This window comes from Myxocyprinus asiaticus, chromosome 48 (genome assembly GCF_019703515.2).
Source record: "Myxocyprinus asiaticus isolate MX2 ecotype Aquarium Trade chromosome 48, UBuf_Myxa_2, whole genome shotgun sequence".
Lineage (NCBI taxonomy): Eukaryota > Metazoa > Chordata > Actinopteri > Cypriniformes > Catostomidae > Myxocyprinus > Myxocyprinus asiaticus.
This window is the reverse complement of record NC_059391.1, coordinates 20,712,944-20,729,523: the sequence shown is the minus strand read 5'-3', so window position 1 is coordinate 20,729,523 and position 16,580 is coordinate 20,712,944. Positions and strand designations below refer to the sequence as shown.

General features: G+C 36.1%; 2 protein-coding genes across 2 annotated transcripts; both read right to left on the bottom strand.

The window, feature by feature from the left end:
• Positions 1-1,566: 1,566 nt before the first annotated feature.
• LOC127437211 (C-C motif chemokine 22-like) lies at positions 1,567-2,459 on the bottom strand. Its single transcript, XM_051691996.1, has 3 exons — positions 2,263-2,459; positions 1,798-1,921; positions 1,567-1,687 (listed from the first exon to the last, which is right to left on the bottom strand). The coding sequence occupies exons 1-3, from the start codon at positions 2,324-2,326 to the stop codon at positions 1,576-1,578; spliced, it is 300 nt and encodes a 99-aa protein (XP_051547956.1). The 5' UTR covers positions 2,327-2,459; the 3' UTR covers positions 1,567-1,575.
• A 12,178-nt stretch (positions 2,460-14,637) lies between these two features.
• LOC127437208 (monocyte chemotactic protein 1B-like) lies at positions 14,638-15,428 on the bottom strand. The gene is made up of 3 exons (XM_051691994.1): positions 15,229-15,428; positions 14,934-15,057; positions 14,638-14,825 (listed from the first exon to the last, which is right to left on the bottom strand). The coding sequence occupies exons 1-3, from the start codon at positions 15,290-15,292 to the stop codon at positions 14,699-14,701; spliced, it is 315 nt and encodes a 104-aa protein (XP_051547954.1). The 5' UTR covers positions 15,293-15,428; the 3' UTR covers positions 14,638-14,698.
• Between the last annotated feature and the right edge of the window lie 1,152 nt (positions 15,429-16,580).

Below are 16,580 nucleotides of genomic sequence, written 5' to 3'. Positions count from 1 at the left end.
TCTTCCTCTTCACAATACCCCATAGATTTTCTATGGGGTTAAGGTCAGGCGAGTTTGCTGGCCAATTAAGAACAGGGATACCATGGTCTTTAAACCAGACACTGGTTGCTTTGGCACTGTGTGCAGGTGCCAAGTCCTGTTGGAAAATGAAATCTGCATCTCCATAAAGTTGGTCAGCAGCAGGAAGCATGAAGTGCTCTAAAACTTCATGGTATACGGCTGCGTTGACCTTGGACCTCAGAAAACACGGTGGACCAACACCAGCAGATGACATGGCACCCCAAACCATCACTGACTGTGGAAACTTTACACTGGACCTCAAGCAACGTGGATTGTGTGCCTCTCCTCTCTTCCTCCAGACTCTGGGACCCTGATTTCCAAAGGAAATGCAAAATTTACTTTCATCAGAGAACATAACTTTGGACCACTCAGCAGCAGTCCAGTCCTTTTTGTCTTTAGCCCAGGCGAGACGCTTCTGACGCTGTCTGTTGTTCAAGAGTGGCTTGACACAAGGAATGCGACAGCTGAAACCCATGTCTTGCATACGTCTGTGCGTAGTGGTTCTCCTCCACATTTTTGAATGGGTTTTGTTTCACAATCCTCTCCAGGGTGCGGTTATCCCTATTGCTTGTACACTTTTTTCTACCACATCTTTTCCTTCCCTTTGCCTCTCTATTAATGTGCTTGGACACAGAGCTCTGTGAACAGCCAGCCTCTTTTGCAATGACCTTTTGTGTCTTGCCCTCCTTGTGCAACGTGTCAATGGTCGTCTTTTGGACAACTGTCAAGTCAGCAGTCTTCCCCATGATTGTGTAGCGTACAGAACTAGACTGAGAGACCATTTAAAGGCCTTTGCAGGTGTTTTGAGTTAATTAGCTGATTAGAGTGTGGCACCAGGTGTCTTCAATATTGAACCTTTTCACAATATTCTAATTTTCTGAGATACTGAATTTGGGATTTTCCTTAGTTGTCAGTTATAATCATCAAAATTAAAAGAAATAAACATTTGAAATATATCAGTCTGTGTGTAATGAATGAATATAATATACAAGTTTCACTTTTTGAATGGAATTAGTGAAATAAATCAACTTTTTGATGATATTCTAATTATATGACCAGCACCTGTAATGTAATAATTTTGTTTTGACATTTTATTTGTGTACATGTATGTACAGTTACAATATGATGTAATCATTCTGTTTTGACATTTTATTCATGTACATGTATGTACAGTTAAAATATAATATAATCATTCTATTTTTACATTGCATTCATGTACATGTATATACAGTTAAAATATAATATAATCATTCTATTTACAGTTAAAATATAATGTAATCATTCTATTTTTACATTTCTTTCGTGTACATGTATATACAGTTAAAATATAATATAATCATTCTATTTTTACATTGCATTCATGTACATGTATATACAGTTAAAATATAATATAATCATTCTATATATACAGTTAAAATATAATGTAATCATTCTATTTTTACATTTCTTTCGTGTACATGTATATACAGTTACAATGTAATTGTATGTAGAAATTTCAGCAACTCCCCTCAAGTTTCATTGTGGTGATTTGGAAGCACTTTTCATTTTGTTAACGTGGTTCATGGCCCGCTTGACCCAGTTATTATCAGGGATCACACAGAAACGTTTCTTAGCTTTGGTTATGAACCTTCAGCAAATAAGAGACAAATCATTACGGCAACATGGATACAAGTAAATACTAAATAATGTTTGTATTAGTATCAGTATAGATGTACATTTGAACATGGGTATACTCACACAATGTGTCTGATGGGGCAACTGCGATTTGTCCAGAAATAAGACTCCAGCTTTCTCAGAGGAATAATGACCTTGGCTACTCTTGGGCAGCAGATCCTTTGTGCTGTCTCAACTGCAAAAGGACCTGAAAAATTAAAGGTTAACAATTTAAATGTGTGATTCACCAAACACATCAATGAAAATAACAATAGCATGGCATGGCATAGTTTACAGAGGCAATTATCATGTTTAAATCCTGTACAATAATGTAGCCTACTCTTCAGATCAATAAAATCAATTTTATGTAGGCTACTCTTCACGTCAATAGTAAATCACAAAAGAAAAAATATTTTCTTTTTTAAAACAAGAATAAAATCATTCCCAATCTTTTTTTTCACCCCAAATGATGTATTTTAAGTTAGTTACACACGTCCATAGCACTTTACGACTTAGGACAGTGGAAATGTGGCAGAACCAGACACTTACCAGCCGAGATAAGTTGCAGAGCACAGAATAACATCAGAAACAGCACTGAAAACACGGTTCTCATTGTCCAGGTATGATACACCACTACAGAGAGAGCAGAACTGATGTGCAAATAATTGCTTGTACAGAATTTATGGTTAGTGCTCCAATATATAGAGATGGTGAATTAGTTATTTTGCTGAGAGAAATCCCTTTTGTTAATTCTCTGGACCAATGACGCCTGTCTCTTCTAAGTAAGACAACACTGTCACAGACACATCTATATCTTCCTCTTTTTTCAGACATGGCTCTATATGTGTGTTACATGCATATCAGCTAATACGACGCACAGTGCATTGCACGTAAATACCCTATTTCATCTAAATCCCCATTTCATGTAAATACTGTGTACATACCCATCTTTTAATATCTAAATGATCTCCTACAGATTAACGATTCTCAAGATAGCAAATGTGTCCATAGCTTTCCATATATTTCGGTCTCGCAAATGTAAGACATTAACTATAAAGACACTATGTGTTTGTAACTTATTATATAAAAAAAGCATTGATAATTTTCTCAGTTATCCTACTATGTGCTAATTTAGTGATAAAAAGCAAACGTCAAGATATAATGTGATTCATTATTCTGTAAATATGTTATGGGGATGAAGAAGTAGAAGTATGTGTCTGTGCATCTTACATGCTTCCTGTTTTTCATTTCTATATTTCACCATGGTGTTTTCTTGTCTATAGACCGCTGTCTATAATTACTGAGTGCAGGGGCGGATAGAAAGCTTTTAATGGTGTGGCAAGAGGGTGGCAGCATCAAAGCAAGCACCCATGCGTAGTTCTTATGGATTAAGGTACCAAGCTTCATTGCAACAAGTACTAGTACATTAATTGGACTCAATATCAAATTACAAATGTCCATGAATTTGCGATACAACTGCATTTCCACAGGAACCACATACCGTAGTAACCATTTTGCTACTGATTTGCCAACATGAAAAAAAAAATGCATAATAAAAATTAAGTAACAAAATGTATATCTCCAGAGCACCAAGACATTGTCTACTAAATGTTCCTTATCTTGACATTTAGAAATGGCAATCTGGACTAAAATTAATTACCTTTTTTAAGTGTACTCATGGATGGAAAATGCATGCATATCCCATGTTATTCTGCTAATAAAGTCCTGGAGGTCTATCACCTTTGTAACAGCTGGAATAATCCATTTGAAAGCGAAGATTAACACAAAGTTAAGTCTAAATAAAATTAAGCTGTACAGAAAATTGCACTGTGGGGGGCAATGCTGCAAAACTCATGAATATTAATTATGTAATGCACAGTAAAAGCACCCAAAATAAATATTTCACATAATATGGTAATTTCATTTCTACATCTGCCACTATCAATCTTGAGATTTTGTAAGTCAGTAGGTGAATACATCAGCAATTTAATCAAGAACGTGACTGATTGATCTAGTGGTAACTTTTCTGGATTCTAATTTGCCCATATATAACTTTTTATTTTAATAAAATAACATTGCATCTACATCAGTGGAAGGGTGTTTAAAATAAAATGCAATAAAAGATGTGAGAGGGGAGACGACGAGAGTACACATTTATTGACAGTTCTGTATATGAAAATACAGCAAACGCCGAAATTCAGACAGCAACAACCACAAACTCTCTACTCCAGCAGCAGGAACCTGGAAAAAATAAAATAAAAAAAATTAATTAATATGCACCTGAGCCCTTGAACGAGATGACACAGCTCATGAACAACCCTCTCCCATAGCACAACCCAGCCATGAAACACTCAGTTTATATAGGGAGGAAAAACACTGCAAACCAGTGAGCACCATCAACAATCAGCTCACTTGGTTACCACACACCTGAGAGTGACTAAGAGAGAGGGAGAGAAAGAGAAAAAGACAACAAACACACACACACACACACACACACACACACACACACACACACACACACAAACAATATGGCCAAAATAGCCGTTTTTGCTATCTCCTGATTAGTAGGGGGCAGTGTGGCGAAACGCTGCAGGTGACCTCAAGGTATGAGTGGATTGTCTCTCTCCACATGGAAAGTGAATGGGTTGGGGCACCCCATAAAAAGAAGGAAGGTTATTTCTTTTCTTAAATGTAAGAAAAATGATATAGTGTTTCTTCAAGAAACACATATATCCCCGCAGGAAGCTGAAAAATTTGGGAAGATATGGGGTGGACATGTTTTTTTTAGTGCTGGCTCAAGTAAGAGCAGGGGAGTCATTACACTAATAAATAAGTATCTACAATTCAAATGTCTCAAACAGATTAAAGATAAATTAGGAAGAGTCATTATTGTTTTAGCAGAGAATCAGGGGCAAAGTTTGATTTTGGCTAATATTTACGCACCTGACGCTGAGGGCTTTTTTATAGATCTTGAAGGGATGTCACAAGCCGCTGGCATCCCTCATGATATAATACTGGGAGGAGACTTTAATATATTGATGGACTCAGTCCTTGATCATAGTGAAGCAAAAGTGTGTAAGCCCCCTTGAGCAACATTGATGCTTCACAGGATTTATTCTAGAATATATATATATATTTTTGGATATCTAAGTCCCTCATTTCATCTGTTGTTGACTGCTCAGTTGGAAACATATTAGTCTCAGATCACGCCCTGGTGAGTTTAGAGGTGTTGCCACATATGGAGAAAAAGAAATCATATAGTTGGCGCTTTAATGTATCCCTTTTGAAATATCCTGAATTCCAACAAATGTTAAAGGCTGAAATCAATATCTATATGGAGACCAACTGGTCCTCAGTATCCTCTGTGGGTGTGGCTTGGCAGGCACTTAAAGTGGTTCTCAGGGGTCGGATCATACAGTATGCCTCATTCATCCAAAAATCCAAAGAGCGAGAACTTGTGGAGTTGGAAGTGAATATTAAAAGTGCCGAGGCAGAGCTGAAGCGCCGAATGTCGTCTGATGGCCTCAGAGGATTGACCCATTTGAAATACAGATATAATACTATTTTGTCACGGAAGGTGGAGTTTTGGCTGTTCAGGGCAAGACAGTCATACTTTGAGTTGGGGGACAAAGCAAGGAAGCTTTTGGCTAGATATATAATGCAGAGAGTGTCTTTTTCTACCATTCCCTCAGTGAAATCTGCTGGTGGTGAAATAGTTACCTCAGCCATTGATATTAATAATGCTTTTAAAGAATTCTATATTGGTCTCTATAGTTCCACGTCTTCGTCTACAGATGAAAATATTAGAAACTTTGTGGAACCATTAGAACTCCCTAAACTGACGACTGAGCAAAAAAATTCTCTTGATTCTGAGATAACCTTGGAGGAGCTCGGCGAGATAATTAAGGTAGGCAAGGCTCCGGGGCTAGATGATTTTGTCACTGAATTTTTTAGATCTTATGCTACAGAACTGGCTCCACTTTTGTTGGAAGTTTATATGGAATTATTAAAGAATGGAAAGCTTCCGCCAACCATGACACAAGCCCGGATCAGTCTGATTCTTAAAAAGGACAAAGATCCAAGTGAGTGTAAGAGTTACAGTCAAACTTCCCTGATCAGCTAGATGTAAAGATATTGTCAAAAATTCTGGCTAACCGATAAAGTAAAGTTATGACATCTCTTATACATATAGATGAGGTGGGGTTTATATGGGGCCGCAGCTCTTCTGATAACATTAGGCGTTTAATCAATATCATGAGGTCAGTGGCGAATGATCAGACTCCTGCCATCTCACTTGATGCCGAAAAGACATTTGATAAGGTAGAATGTGATTATCTTTTTAAGATTTTGGAAATACACAGGTTCAGGAATACTTTGATTGGATGGATTAAGTTACTTTATAGACACCGTGGTACAACCAAATAGATTCATTTTGGATTATTTTACTCTGGAAAGGGGCACCCGGCAGGGTTGCCTTCTTTCCCCATTATTGTTCTGTCTTGCCCTGGAAATGGAGTTAATTAAAATTTTTAATCTGACAAATCACAGCCCATGAGCAGGAGTATATGAGCCGCTGCTCACCTGCTTCCTGACATCCCATCTCCACCTATTCTCTAGATTCATTATCTAAATAAGTAAAGTCCGGGGGGGGGTAATCAGGTCTCGAGTCGAGTCTCGAGCACCGAGACCTCCAGTATACGGACAGCAAGCCAAATACGTTTACTGCTTCAGCATAAGATTACATTAACATAGGAACTACTGAACCATTAGCAGCCGCGATAAGAGGGGAAGATGATTTTCCAGGGGTGGTGGCGGGAGGTGTGGCACATAAGCTTTTGCTTTACGCAGATGATATTTTATTATTCGTCTCCGACCACATTAGATCTATGCCTTGCCTCCATTGAATTATTAATTCCTTTTCCAAGTTCTCGAGATATAGAGTCAACTGGTCTAAATCCGAAGCTTTGGCTCTGACAGCGTACTGCCCAATAATGGCTTTCCAGTCAGGTGCCTTCCAGTGGCCCAAACAGGGCATTAAGTATTAGGGCATTTTATTCCCAGCAAATTTGTCTGATTTAGTTAGTTAATTTTGACCCCTTAATAAAAAGGTTTTCGAGCGATGTGGGCAGGTGGGCTTCATTACATTTATCTATAATTGGGAAGGTTAATGTTATTAAAATTAAATGTATTCCAAAATGTAACTACCTGTTACAATCTCTCCCTGTAGATGTCCCCCTCTCTTACTTCAAGCAGTTTGATAGCATAGTGAAGTCCTTCATTTGAAATGGTAAGCATCCTAGATTACATTTTAATAAGTTACATAGACTGATTGACAAAGATAGGCAGTTATGCATTCAGTCTCAGACATTTGGCTCACTGGTCGCTTCCACCTGAGAGAGCCCCTCCCTGGTTTTGTATTGAACAGGAAGATCTTGCCCCTATTTTGCCATTGCAAAGCCTTTCTATCAAACTAATTGGGGAAGTTAAGTTACACCCCGTTATCTCGCATTTGCACTCGGTATGGACAAAAGTGTCCAGAGTGTTTAATTCAGACATTTATGTAAATGTTCCATCAAGCATATGGCTGAATACTAAATTATGTATTAATAAGTCCCCTTTCTGCTGGTCAGAGTGGATTGTGAGGGGGGTTAATACACTCGGTGACCTAAATGAGAGTGGAGTGTTGAGATATTTTGAAAATTTGGTTCAACATTTTGGGATTCCCAGGTCTCAGTTCTATAGGTATTTACAGCTGCACCACCTGCTCTGTATTGTTTTGGGGAGTGGCACACACCCCACTAAAGCGGCAGATTCTCTGGGAGTAGGTGATTACAGCTTTTGGAAAAGTTCATGAGGCATCAGTGTATTACTCCCTGCTAATTCAGAGTCTGGGGGATGGAGCTTCAACTTCTCTCAAGAGATTATGTAAGAAAGATTTCAATTTGGTATTGGAGGAGGGAGTGTGGGCTAGGATTCTAAAAAATGTCAAGTCTGCATCTAGAAATGCCGGGTGTGCCTTATGCAATTTAAGATTTTACATCGATTCTATTGGACCCCCTATAGATTGTATAGGCTTGGTCTTAAAGGCACACACTGATGATGCAAATCAGAAGATGGAGACAAAACCCATGCTTTTTGGGGGTGTGTTAAGATCCAGGATTTTGGTTGAAAGTTCAGAGTTTTTGTGTGATATTTTAGGCACTCAAATTTCACTCTGCCCCAGACTCTGTATTTTGGGCGATGGGGCGGTAATACATTTTGGGGATAAACACATAAAAAAATGGGTTCAGACCAGCATTATGGTTGGCAGGCTAATTATTTTAAGGGGATGGAATTCGGATAGGGTGCCCTCATTTCCGGAGTGGTGTGCAGAGATGGGGAGGGTGGCTGCTTTTGAAGAGATATCAAACAGAAGGGGGTTCAGAATTTGTTTGACAGGAAGTGGGACAATTACTTGGTATTTTTAGGGGAATCTCAGGGAGGGGCTGGGGAGAGAGATGCATAGTTTTAATTATATATGATTATTATGTTTTTATTTTTTATTTTTTATTTTTTATTGTTTTATTGGGTGTGTATCTATTTGTGACCAAAGGGGTGTTCGTTGGGGTTAGGGTGGGTTTGGTGACTGGGGAAGGGAAGGGGTATTAGTGGGTGTTAAATGTTAAATGTTGATTCAGTGTATATATGTTGTGTTTTTTATTTTGTTATATGTTTATGAATCAATAAAAATGTTAATTAAAAAAAAAACATAAATAACGTGAAAAATTACTATTACAATTTGAAAAAAAAATTGTAAACTTAAACTACTTCAAAGAGTTCTCATCAAAACTCCTCCACGTGCAGCAATGACAGCTTTGCAGATCCTTGGCATTCTAGCTGTCAGTTTGTCCAGATACATTTCACCCCACGCTTCCTGTAGCACTTGCCATAGATGTGGATGTGGCTTCTCACGCACCTTACAGTCTAGCTGATCCCACAAAATCTCAATGAGGTTAAGATCCATAACACTCTTTTCCAATTATCTGTTGTCCAATGTCTGTGTTTCTTTGCCCACTCTAACTTTTTCTTTTTGTTTTTCTGTTTGAAAAGTGGATTTTTCTTTGCAGTTCTTCCCATAAGGCCTGCACCCTGGTGTTGAGCGGGTAGAATTCAATGAAGCTGTCAGCTTAGGACATGTGAGGCATCTATTTCTCAAACTAGAGACTCTGATGTACTTCTCCTCTTGTTTAGTTGTACATCTGGCCTTCCACATCTCTTTCTGTCCTTGTTAGAGCCAGTTGTCCTTTGTCTTTGAAGACTGTTGTGTACACCTTTGTATGAAATCTTCAGTTTTTGGGCAATTTCAAGCATTGCATAGCCTTCATTCCTCAAAACAATGATTGACTGATGAGTTTCTTGAGAAAGCTGTTTCTTTTTTGCCATTTTTTGACCTAATATTGACTTCTAATATTGATTTTTTCAAATATTGATGGTGCAGTGTTTTACATCAGTAATGTCCTGACTATACTTTGTGATCAGTTGAATGCCACTTTGGTGAAATAAAGTACCAATTTCCTTCCGAAACAGCAAAATCTGTACATTATTCCAAACTTTTGGCCACCAGTGTATATACAAGTGAATAGTGACCAGAACACAGAAGTTCCAAAAAGGACATAAAGGCAGCATAAAAGTAATCCATACAACTCCAGTGTTTTAATCCATATCTTCAGAAGCGATATAACGGGTGAGGGTGAGAAACAGATCGATATTTAGGTCCTTTCTTTACTATCAATCTTAATCTTTGACCAGCCCCAAACAGCAGGTGGTTGAATGTGGTAGTGAAATTGAAAATGTAGATTTACAATAAAAAAGGACTTAAATATTGATATTCATTTTCCCCCACACCTATTATATTGCTTCAGAAGATATAGATTTATCCACTGGATTCATATGGACATTTTTATGCTGCCTTTATGTCCTTTTGGACGTTTTGAGTTCTGGTCACCATTAACTTGCATTGTGAGGACCAACAGAGCTGAACTGTTCTTCTAAAAATCTTCGTTTGTGTTCTGGTGAAGAAAGAGAGTCATACACATCTGGGATGGCATGAGGGTGAGTAAATGATGAGAGAATTTTCGTTTTTTAGTGAATTATTCCTTTAAAAAGAGCTGGGAAACAAATATTCCCCATTAATCAATTATCTGCTCAAATGTGTTAAAGAAACATCAGAAGAGACTTTAAGAACTTTACTTTTATTATGAAAAGAATATACACTTCTATTGCAACATTCATTTAAATAAATACACAGAAAATTGGTGCAAATTTTGATGCAACTAGTGTCAAATAATTTAAACACAAAAAGTGGACAAATAAAAAATACATTCTTCAAAATCCTAATCTCTTTAGAAAAGTAATACAGCGATATGTTTGAGTGATATTTCTGTGCCATATTCTTAACAAGAGAGTCATGTTTTAACAAGGCATTCAAGTAACATATGTGAGTATGGATTTTCTAATCTGTTAGACTGTGGTGCTTGCTTGGAGTCTTTGCTCTAGCAGCAGTTGTCCTGTTGTCTACTTTCTCAATATGGTTGCTCACCCAGCTGCTTTCTGGATCTACACAGAACTCCTTTCCTGCAATTGTTCGAAACCTGAGGGCAAAAAGCATAAAAACAAGACTTAAGTCTAAGATTTTATCAAATGGGCTCATTCTGTTTGGGTTTGAAGATTGAAAAAGAAATTATTTCTGAGTAAACACTTACACAACAGCTGGCAGACATGTGCTGGTCCGGGAATAAGACACCACCCGGTTCAGAGGAATCCTCATATTTCACAGCTTTAGACAGCATGTTGATTGTGCCATATCAAGCGCAAAAGGAGCTGAAGGAATTCAAGATTCACTTACTATTTCAGCAAAGTCTGTTTCTACTGTCTTTGAAAACTTTTTAGTACTTTCATCTTTAAACGTTATACATTTATGCAGGGGGGCCAAAGTCTGAAACCACATTGAAAATCTGGGCTTCAAGATCTAATTTAAACCCGGAACTAAACAGGACGTTTTTTGGTTTTGAAAAATGTAAAACAAGTTGTTATTTAAAATGAGTAGAAATATTTTAAGATTCCATGCTATTTTAGGTAACTAATCAAATGTAAGTAAATTTGAATTTGTAATAATAATGAAAGAAAAATATTAAATTAACAGAAAAAAAAAAAAAAAAAAAAAAAGAAATGCAAAGGTAGATTTGTTTTTACTAGTGGTCTCAGACTTTTGGCCATGCTGTATACAGGATGTATTCAACATTCAGCATTTAAATAAAATCATTAAAATGAAAATATGCAGAAGGTTGTTTTCATAATAGCTTAAAGTCCATGGAACCTGATATTACTGTAATAGACTGTTGGATATACAAATATTGTTGAAGTTTGAAATTGTAGTTAAAAGAATTAAAGATGTACTGTTTTACTGTATATTAATGGTATATACGATTGTGCATAAAGTAGTATCTAAAATAAACATAATTACTTACCTTAAAAATGCAAAGAATAGCACAATATTTTGAGTTGTTTGAAGCACATAATATCATATAATTCATACTCACCACATGAAATTTGCTGCATATAGCAGAACAGCACCAGGAGCAGCAGAGAGAACAGATTCCTCATTCCTCAAGAGTAACTGCTAACACAAAGAGATCAGTAGAGACAGAGAAGCTTGTCAGAGCGTAGATGATGATCTCTGAAATGGAAATGAGAGTATTCACAGCCTGTGCCCCATTTTATAGTGAAGGAGACCACAAATACATGAAAAACCATTTCAAAGTATTCAAGAGACATTAAAAGAGGAAACGTTTCACCTCTTCCATTATTCTGTTCATAACTTCCTCGTATAGGTAGATTGTATTTACTGGTGTGTGTGTGTGTGTGTGTGTGTGTGTGTGTGTGCTGAGAAACAAAATTTTTCCCCAAAGGTCCACCTTGCTAAACATATACCAAGGAGTTTTATTTTATGGATAAACTTTTATTCCTCATTGCAAAGATGTTTAAAATGCAATTTATGCAATACACATTCATAATGCAGAATATATATTATGTGGGTGACCAATAGTTTTTTCAATGACTGATGCTGACACTCTATATAAAGAGTAGGCCAATATAATGCTAATATTTATAATACAATTTAATTACAGTAAATGACGTGTGCATAAAATTATCACTTTTCTATGCAATAAAAAAAATAAACAGGTATAAAAATTTTAAAAACAAAATAGTTTATTATCCATAGACAATTGTTAATTGGCCAAGCAGGCATTGTTATCGGCATATGTTAAATTAAAAAAATGTAATGCCAATTAATCAGCCTGGATGGTATGTTGGTCTATCAGTATCTCAGACATTAGAGTAAATGAAATGTTACTTTCATGACTTACAAGAAGTGATTTTTTTTGAATGAATACTTTTAAAATAATCAATGAAAAGAATATCTATTTTTCTGAGTATCTTAGTTATATAGCTTACTCAGTATAAGAGAGATATTCCTCCAACAGATATTGCTATAAATGCATTTCTGAGTATCAACATATTGTAGAATGTGTTGATTTTTTTTAGCTCTTCCTTTTCCTCATCCTTTTTCTACTTTCTGTCTTACTTCTTCTCAGTGTTTTAAGCGAGCCCAGCCACATGTTTTTAATTCACTGAAAACATTCTCCAGGAAAACAATGAGCTGTTTCCTGTGGTTGTTAAGTTTGACTTACTCAGCAGTAAATGAGGAATCTTAGGCAAATATTCTGAAAGTGAGGGACATTCCTCTAGACATTCGTGTAATTACTTTTTAATTATAAACACTTTTTGGACCCCAATATGTTTTTATAAACCAACTATATCCCCAAATCTTTTTTTTTTTTTTCATGACAGGTACAAGACAATAGACTATAAAAGGTAGCATTTTATTGGGGTATTTTCAAATACCTGATTGTTATTCGCAAGTGTCAAAAATAGGCTGTTATTTTAAATGAATTTTGTATGAGTTTTCACATTTTAGCTGAAAGATGACGACAAACTACAGCCGGTGCCAGCCAGACATCACTTCAGTCTTTTGACTTCAGAGGATGAACTCATGCCAACTCCAACTGTAAGACATGGGATACTTCATATGCCACTGCCTGAGCCTTGGATTTAGGATGTACCCCACCGAACCTCACCGAAATGACCTGCAGGTTGAAATGCATTGCACCTCAATCTCTGCCTGCATCACCTTTGTCTATTGATGGACTACACTCTTAAAATGGAATACATAGACTATAATTTAATTGCCAACAAAAGCCTTCATCAGCCAACTAACAAAGAACAATGCATCAATGTGAACTTCTGCAGTTAATCCAGGATGGACTTAAAGTAAAAAAATAAAATAAAAAAAAATTATATATATATATATATATATATATACATGTTTTTGGTTTTTTTTAAACAATGGACCTTTACGCTTACTTAATTTACAAATTTAAAACCATGACTTGCACTGCACACAAATAACTAATATTTCCATTATATTCATGTTGTTTAGTCAGAGGGGAACTGGCCCCCACAGTGAGCATGGTTTCTCCCGAGGATATTTTTCTCCATTAACTAACATCTTATGGAGTTTTGTGTTCCTTGCCACAGTCGCCTTCAGCTTGCTCACAGGGGTTCTAAATACAATTGTTATTTAATTATTTAATTTCTATACACAATTTACAATCATATTTAATCATACTGCACAATGATCACTCTAAGACTTTATAGATATTACAGTTTTATTTTTTGTTAATGCATGATTTCCTGTAAAGCTGCTTTGAAACGATGTGTGTTGTGAAAAGCACTATACAAATAAAAAATGACTTGATTTGAATGTACTGTTGAAATAGTATTGCTTGTTTGTTTGTTGTTATGATAGTCGTTCTATCACCATACAAAAAATAATGCTAGTATCAGATAAAACCCATCACTTAATAAAAGTGAAAAGCAATTGGTTAATGTTTTTTTTTTTAAGTATAATACTTTTGCATTGATTGCAATGTACTGTTTGTATTATGAGCTGAGTTTGAAATGTGATACTACTATACTACTTATACCATTGATAGATATGGCAGAAGTAGGAAGAGTAGAATGTGTAGTATGCAATTCTGAACACAGCAATGGTGTTTCTGCATGCAAGATGTTGCTGCTTTTTTGCACCCTGTTTTTTCAGGGGAATCTATCAAGTTTTCTCCACCTCTTCCTTACATTTCTTGATTACGTTTTGGACCATGTCTCTTCAAAGTTGTTAGAATATACTCAGTCCCTTTTTTCAATAAACTGAAAACACACTAGGAAATAACTGCAATTCAATTTGATTACCTGAATGAACTAGATAATCTAAAATAATCTGACAGTGTCCATACAAGTACACATCAATTAATACAACTCTCCAAAGTAAATATCAATGTGCCATTTTAATTCAATTTTGAAAAATAGTTAAAGTTTTAGGTAAAGTCTATAGATAATGCCAGTCAACATTCTGGGAAATTGGGAATGATAATCTGATTTTATCAGAAAAACTAGAAACAGTCACTCATAAAACAAAAGGCTGACTTCCTGTGTGATCATGTATTGCAGCGACACGCAATAGCAAAATGTGATCTGCATGACTTATATTGTGATGTCATAATGCTTTAAAGCATTATAAAGAGGATCTGCATTAATTAGCTCTTTGGCATATTATGCTGTACTTAACTTTTCCTGGCATGTTTTCCACAGATTTGTATTGTGACACATTTGCATCTTTGTAATGAGCTGTGATGATTTAGACCACAACAGATTTTGCACAAGCCTGAGCAAGGCTTAAGACTGAACATTAAGAAAAAATAATCAAAAATCCCATAAATAATTTTATTAACAAAATATTTATTAACATGAGAATATTACATAGCAAAAGGATAGCAAACGCACAGTATAAGATGTATACAATTTAAGTAGAAACAGAGGAATAGCTTTAGACTTTGGTGCTTGGAGTTTGTGCTGTTGTCACAGTTTTTCTGTTGTCCACTTTAGCAATATGGTTGCGCACCCAGTCTGTCTGAATGTCTGCACAGATTTCTTTCCCTGCAGTTGTCTGAAACCTGATGACAAAAAAACACACACAAAAAAAACAAGACTTAGATCAAGGATTTCAATAGAGGGACCCTTTGACTTTGAAGTTGAAAATGAAATAATTTAAAGATACTCACACAATGCCTTGTTTGTGACAGCTGCTGCTGGTCCACTTGAATGAGACCACCCGTTTGAGAGGAATCATTACTTTTGTAAATTCTGAACAGCACACTGACTGTGCCGAATCAACTGCAACGGGAGCTGAAAGAATTCAAGATTCACTTTAGATATTCAAAATATCACAAATAAAAAAACGTTTATCACATATTAATCACCAAATGTGACATTTGCAAAAATGCAACTAAGCATAACTTAAGTAAATAATATAAAAAAGGGTAAGGTTGTTTCTTAATACATAAAAAAAGTCCTCACCACTTGAAGTCATCTGCATAGAGCAGAACAGCACCAGGAAGATCAGAGACATCAGACTTTTCATTCTTCAAGAATCTCTGTTCACACTGTAAGTTCTGTAGAGCTTCAAGATCTCCAAGCAAGTGATGTGTACTGAATAGCTTCAGATCACCTCCTTATATACAGAGTAGGAGAGACTTTCCTCCAACAGAAATTCATGTAAATGTATTTCTGAGTATCAACATACTGTAGAATGTGTGCATTTTAGCTCTTCCTTTTCCTCATCCTACTTCCTCTTTTACTTCTCAGTGTTTGGTAGAATGGCCCCAAGACCTTTTCTTTTAGATCCATTGAAAACATTCTCCATGAAATCAATTTAATGAAAAGTTTAATCAGTTTCTCCTCTTTGAACTCCTTGTGCATATAAGCAAGTGGTCATATGGGTGAACACGTCGGGCAAATGTTCAAATTCCGGGACATTTTGCGTCCCATTAAATTAAAGAAAATGTCAAATTAAGTCCACAAATTGATCAAATATTATCATAATATTAAATATTGCTTGTATATTATAATGTAACCCCATCTTTAATATACATCAAAGTTAAGGGACCAATTTCTGTTGATAGCAAAATTCACATTTGCTCATGGTGAGCCTCTCAAGGAACCCAATGAAACCAATAATCTTCTGTTTCCTGTGTGTGTTGAGGGTACTTGGGCTTTCATTCTTGCTTTTCTCTGAATATTTGTACCTGTGAAATATTCAAATCGGCCTAATTTACTGCTGAGCTTGACAGGCCTGCAAAAAGAGGAAACAAGATGTTGTTTTCCTGAAGCATGTTTTCAGTGAATCTAAATAAAAAGTATCTTCTTCATTCTCATGGGAGGAGAAGTGGGCAAGAGACTGGTTATGAAAAGGAAGAACTAAAAATTACCTTCTTCCATGACATGTTGATACTCAGAATTGTATTTATATTAAAGAGTTTGTTCACCCAAAAATGACATTTCTCTCATCATTTACTCACCCACATCCCAGATGTATATGACTTTCTTCTGCAGAACACAAAAGAAAATTATTAGAAGAATATCTCTGCTCTGTAGGGCCATACGATGCAAGTGAATGGTGACCAGAACTTTGAAGCTCCAAAAAGCACATATTGGCAGCATAAAAGTTATCCAAACAACTCCAGTGGTTAAATCCACGCCTTAAGAAGCGATATAAGAGTGGATGAGAAACAGATCAATATTTAAGTTATTTTTTACTATAAATCTTCATCTTTGACCAGCCCCAGCCAGTAGGTGGCGATATGCACGAAGAATGTGAATCGCCAAAAAAAATAAAGAATAAGAATGTTGATGTGAAAGTGGAGATTAAT

Coding starts and splice junctions, on each gene's coding strand:
- LOC127437211 (XM_051691996.1), bottom strand. CDS start 2,326: ATGAGAACCGTGTTTTCAGTGCTGTTTCTGATGTTATTCTGTGCTCTG. Junction 1,922..2,262: donor TCTGCAACTTATCTCGGCTG/GTAAGTGTCTGG, acceptor TTAATTTTTCAG/GTCCTTTTGCAGTTGAGACA. Junction 1,688..1,797: donor TGCCCCATCAGACACATTGT/GTGAGTATACCC, acceptor TATTTGCTGAAG/GTTCATAACCAAAGCTAAGA.
- LOC127437208 (XM_051691994.1), bottom strand. CDS start 15,292: ATGAAAAGTCTGATGTCTCTGATCTTCCTGGTGCTGTTCTGCTCTATG. Junction 15,058..15,228: donor TATGCAGATGACTTCAAGTG/GTGAGGACTTTT, acceptor GAATTCTTTCAG/CTCCCGTTGCAGTTGATTCG. Junction 14,826..14,933: donor TGTCACAAACAAGGCATTGT/GTGAGTATCTTT, acceptor TTTTGTCATCAG/GTTTCAGACAACTGCAGGGA.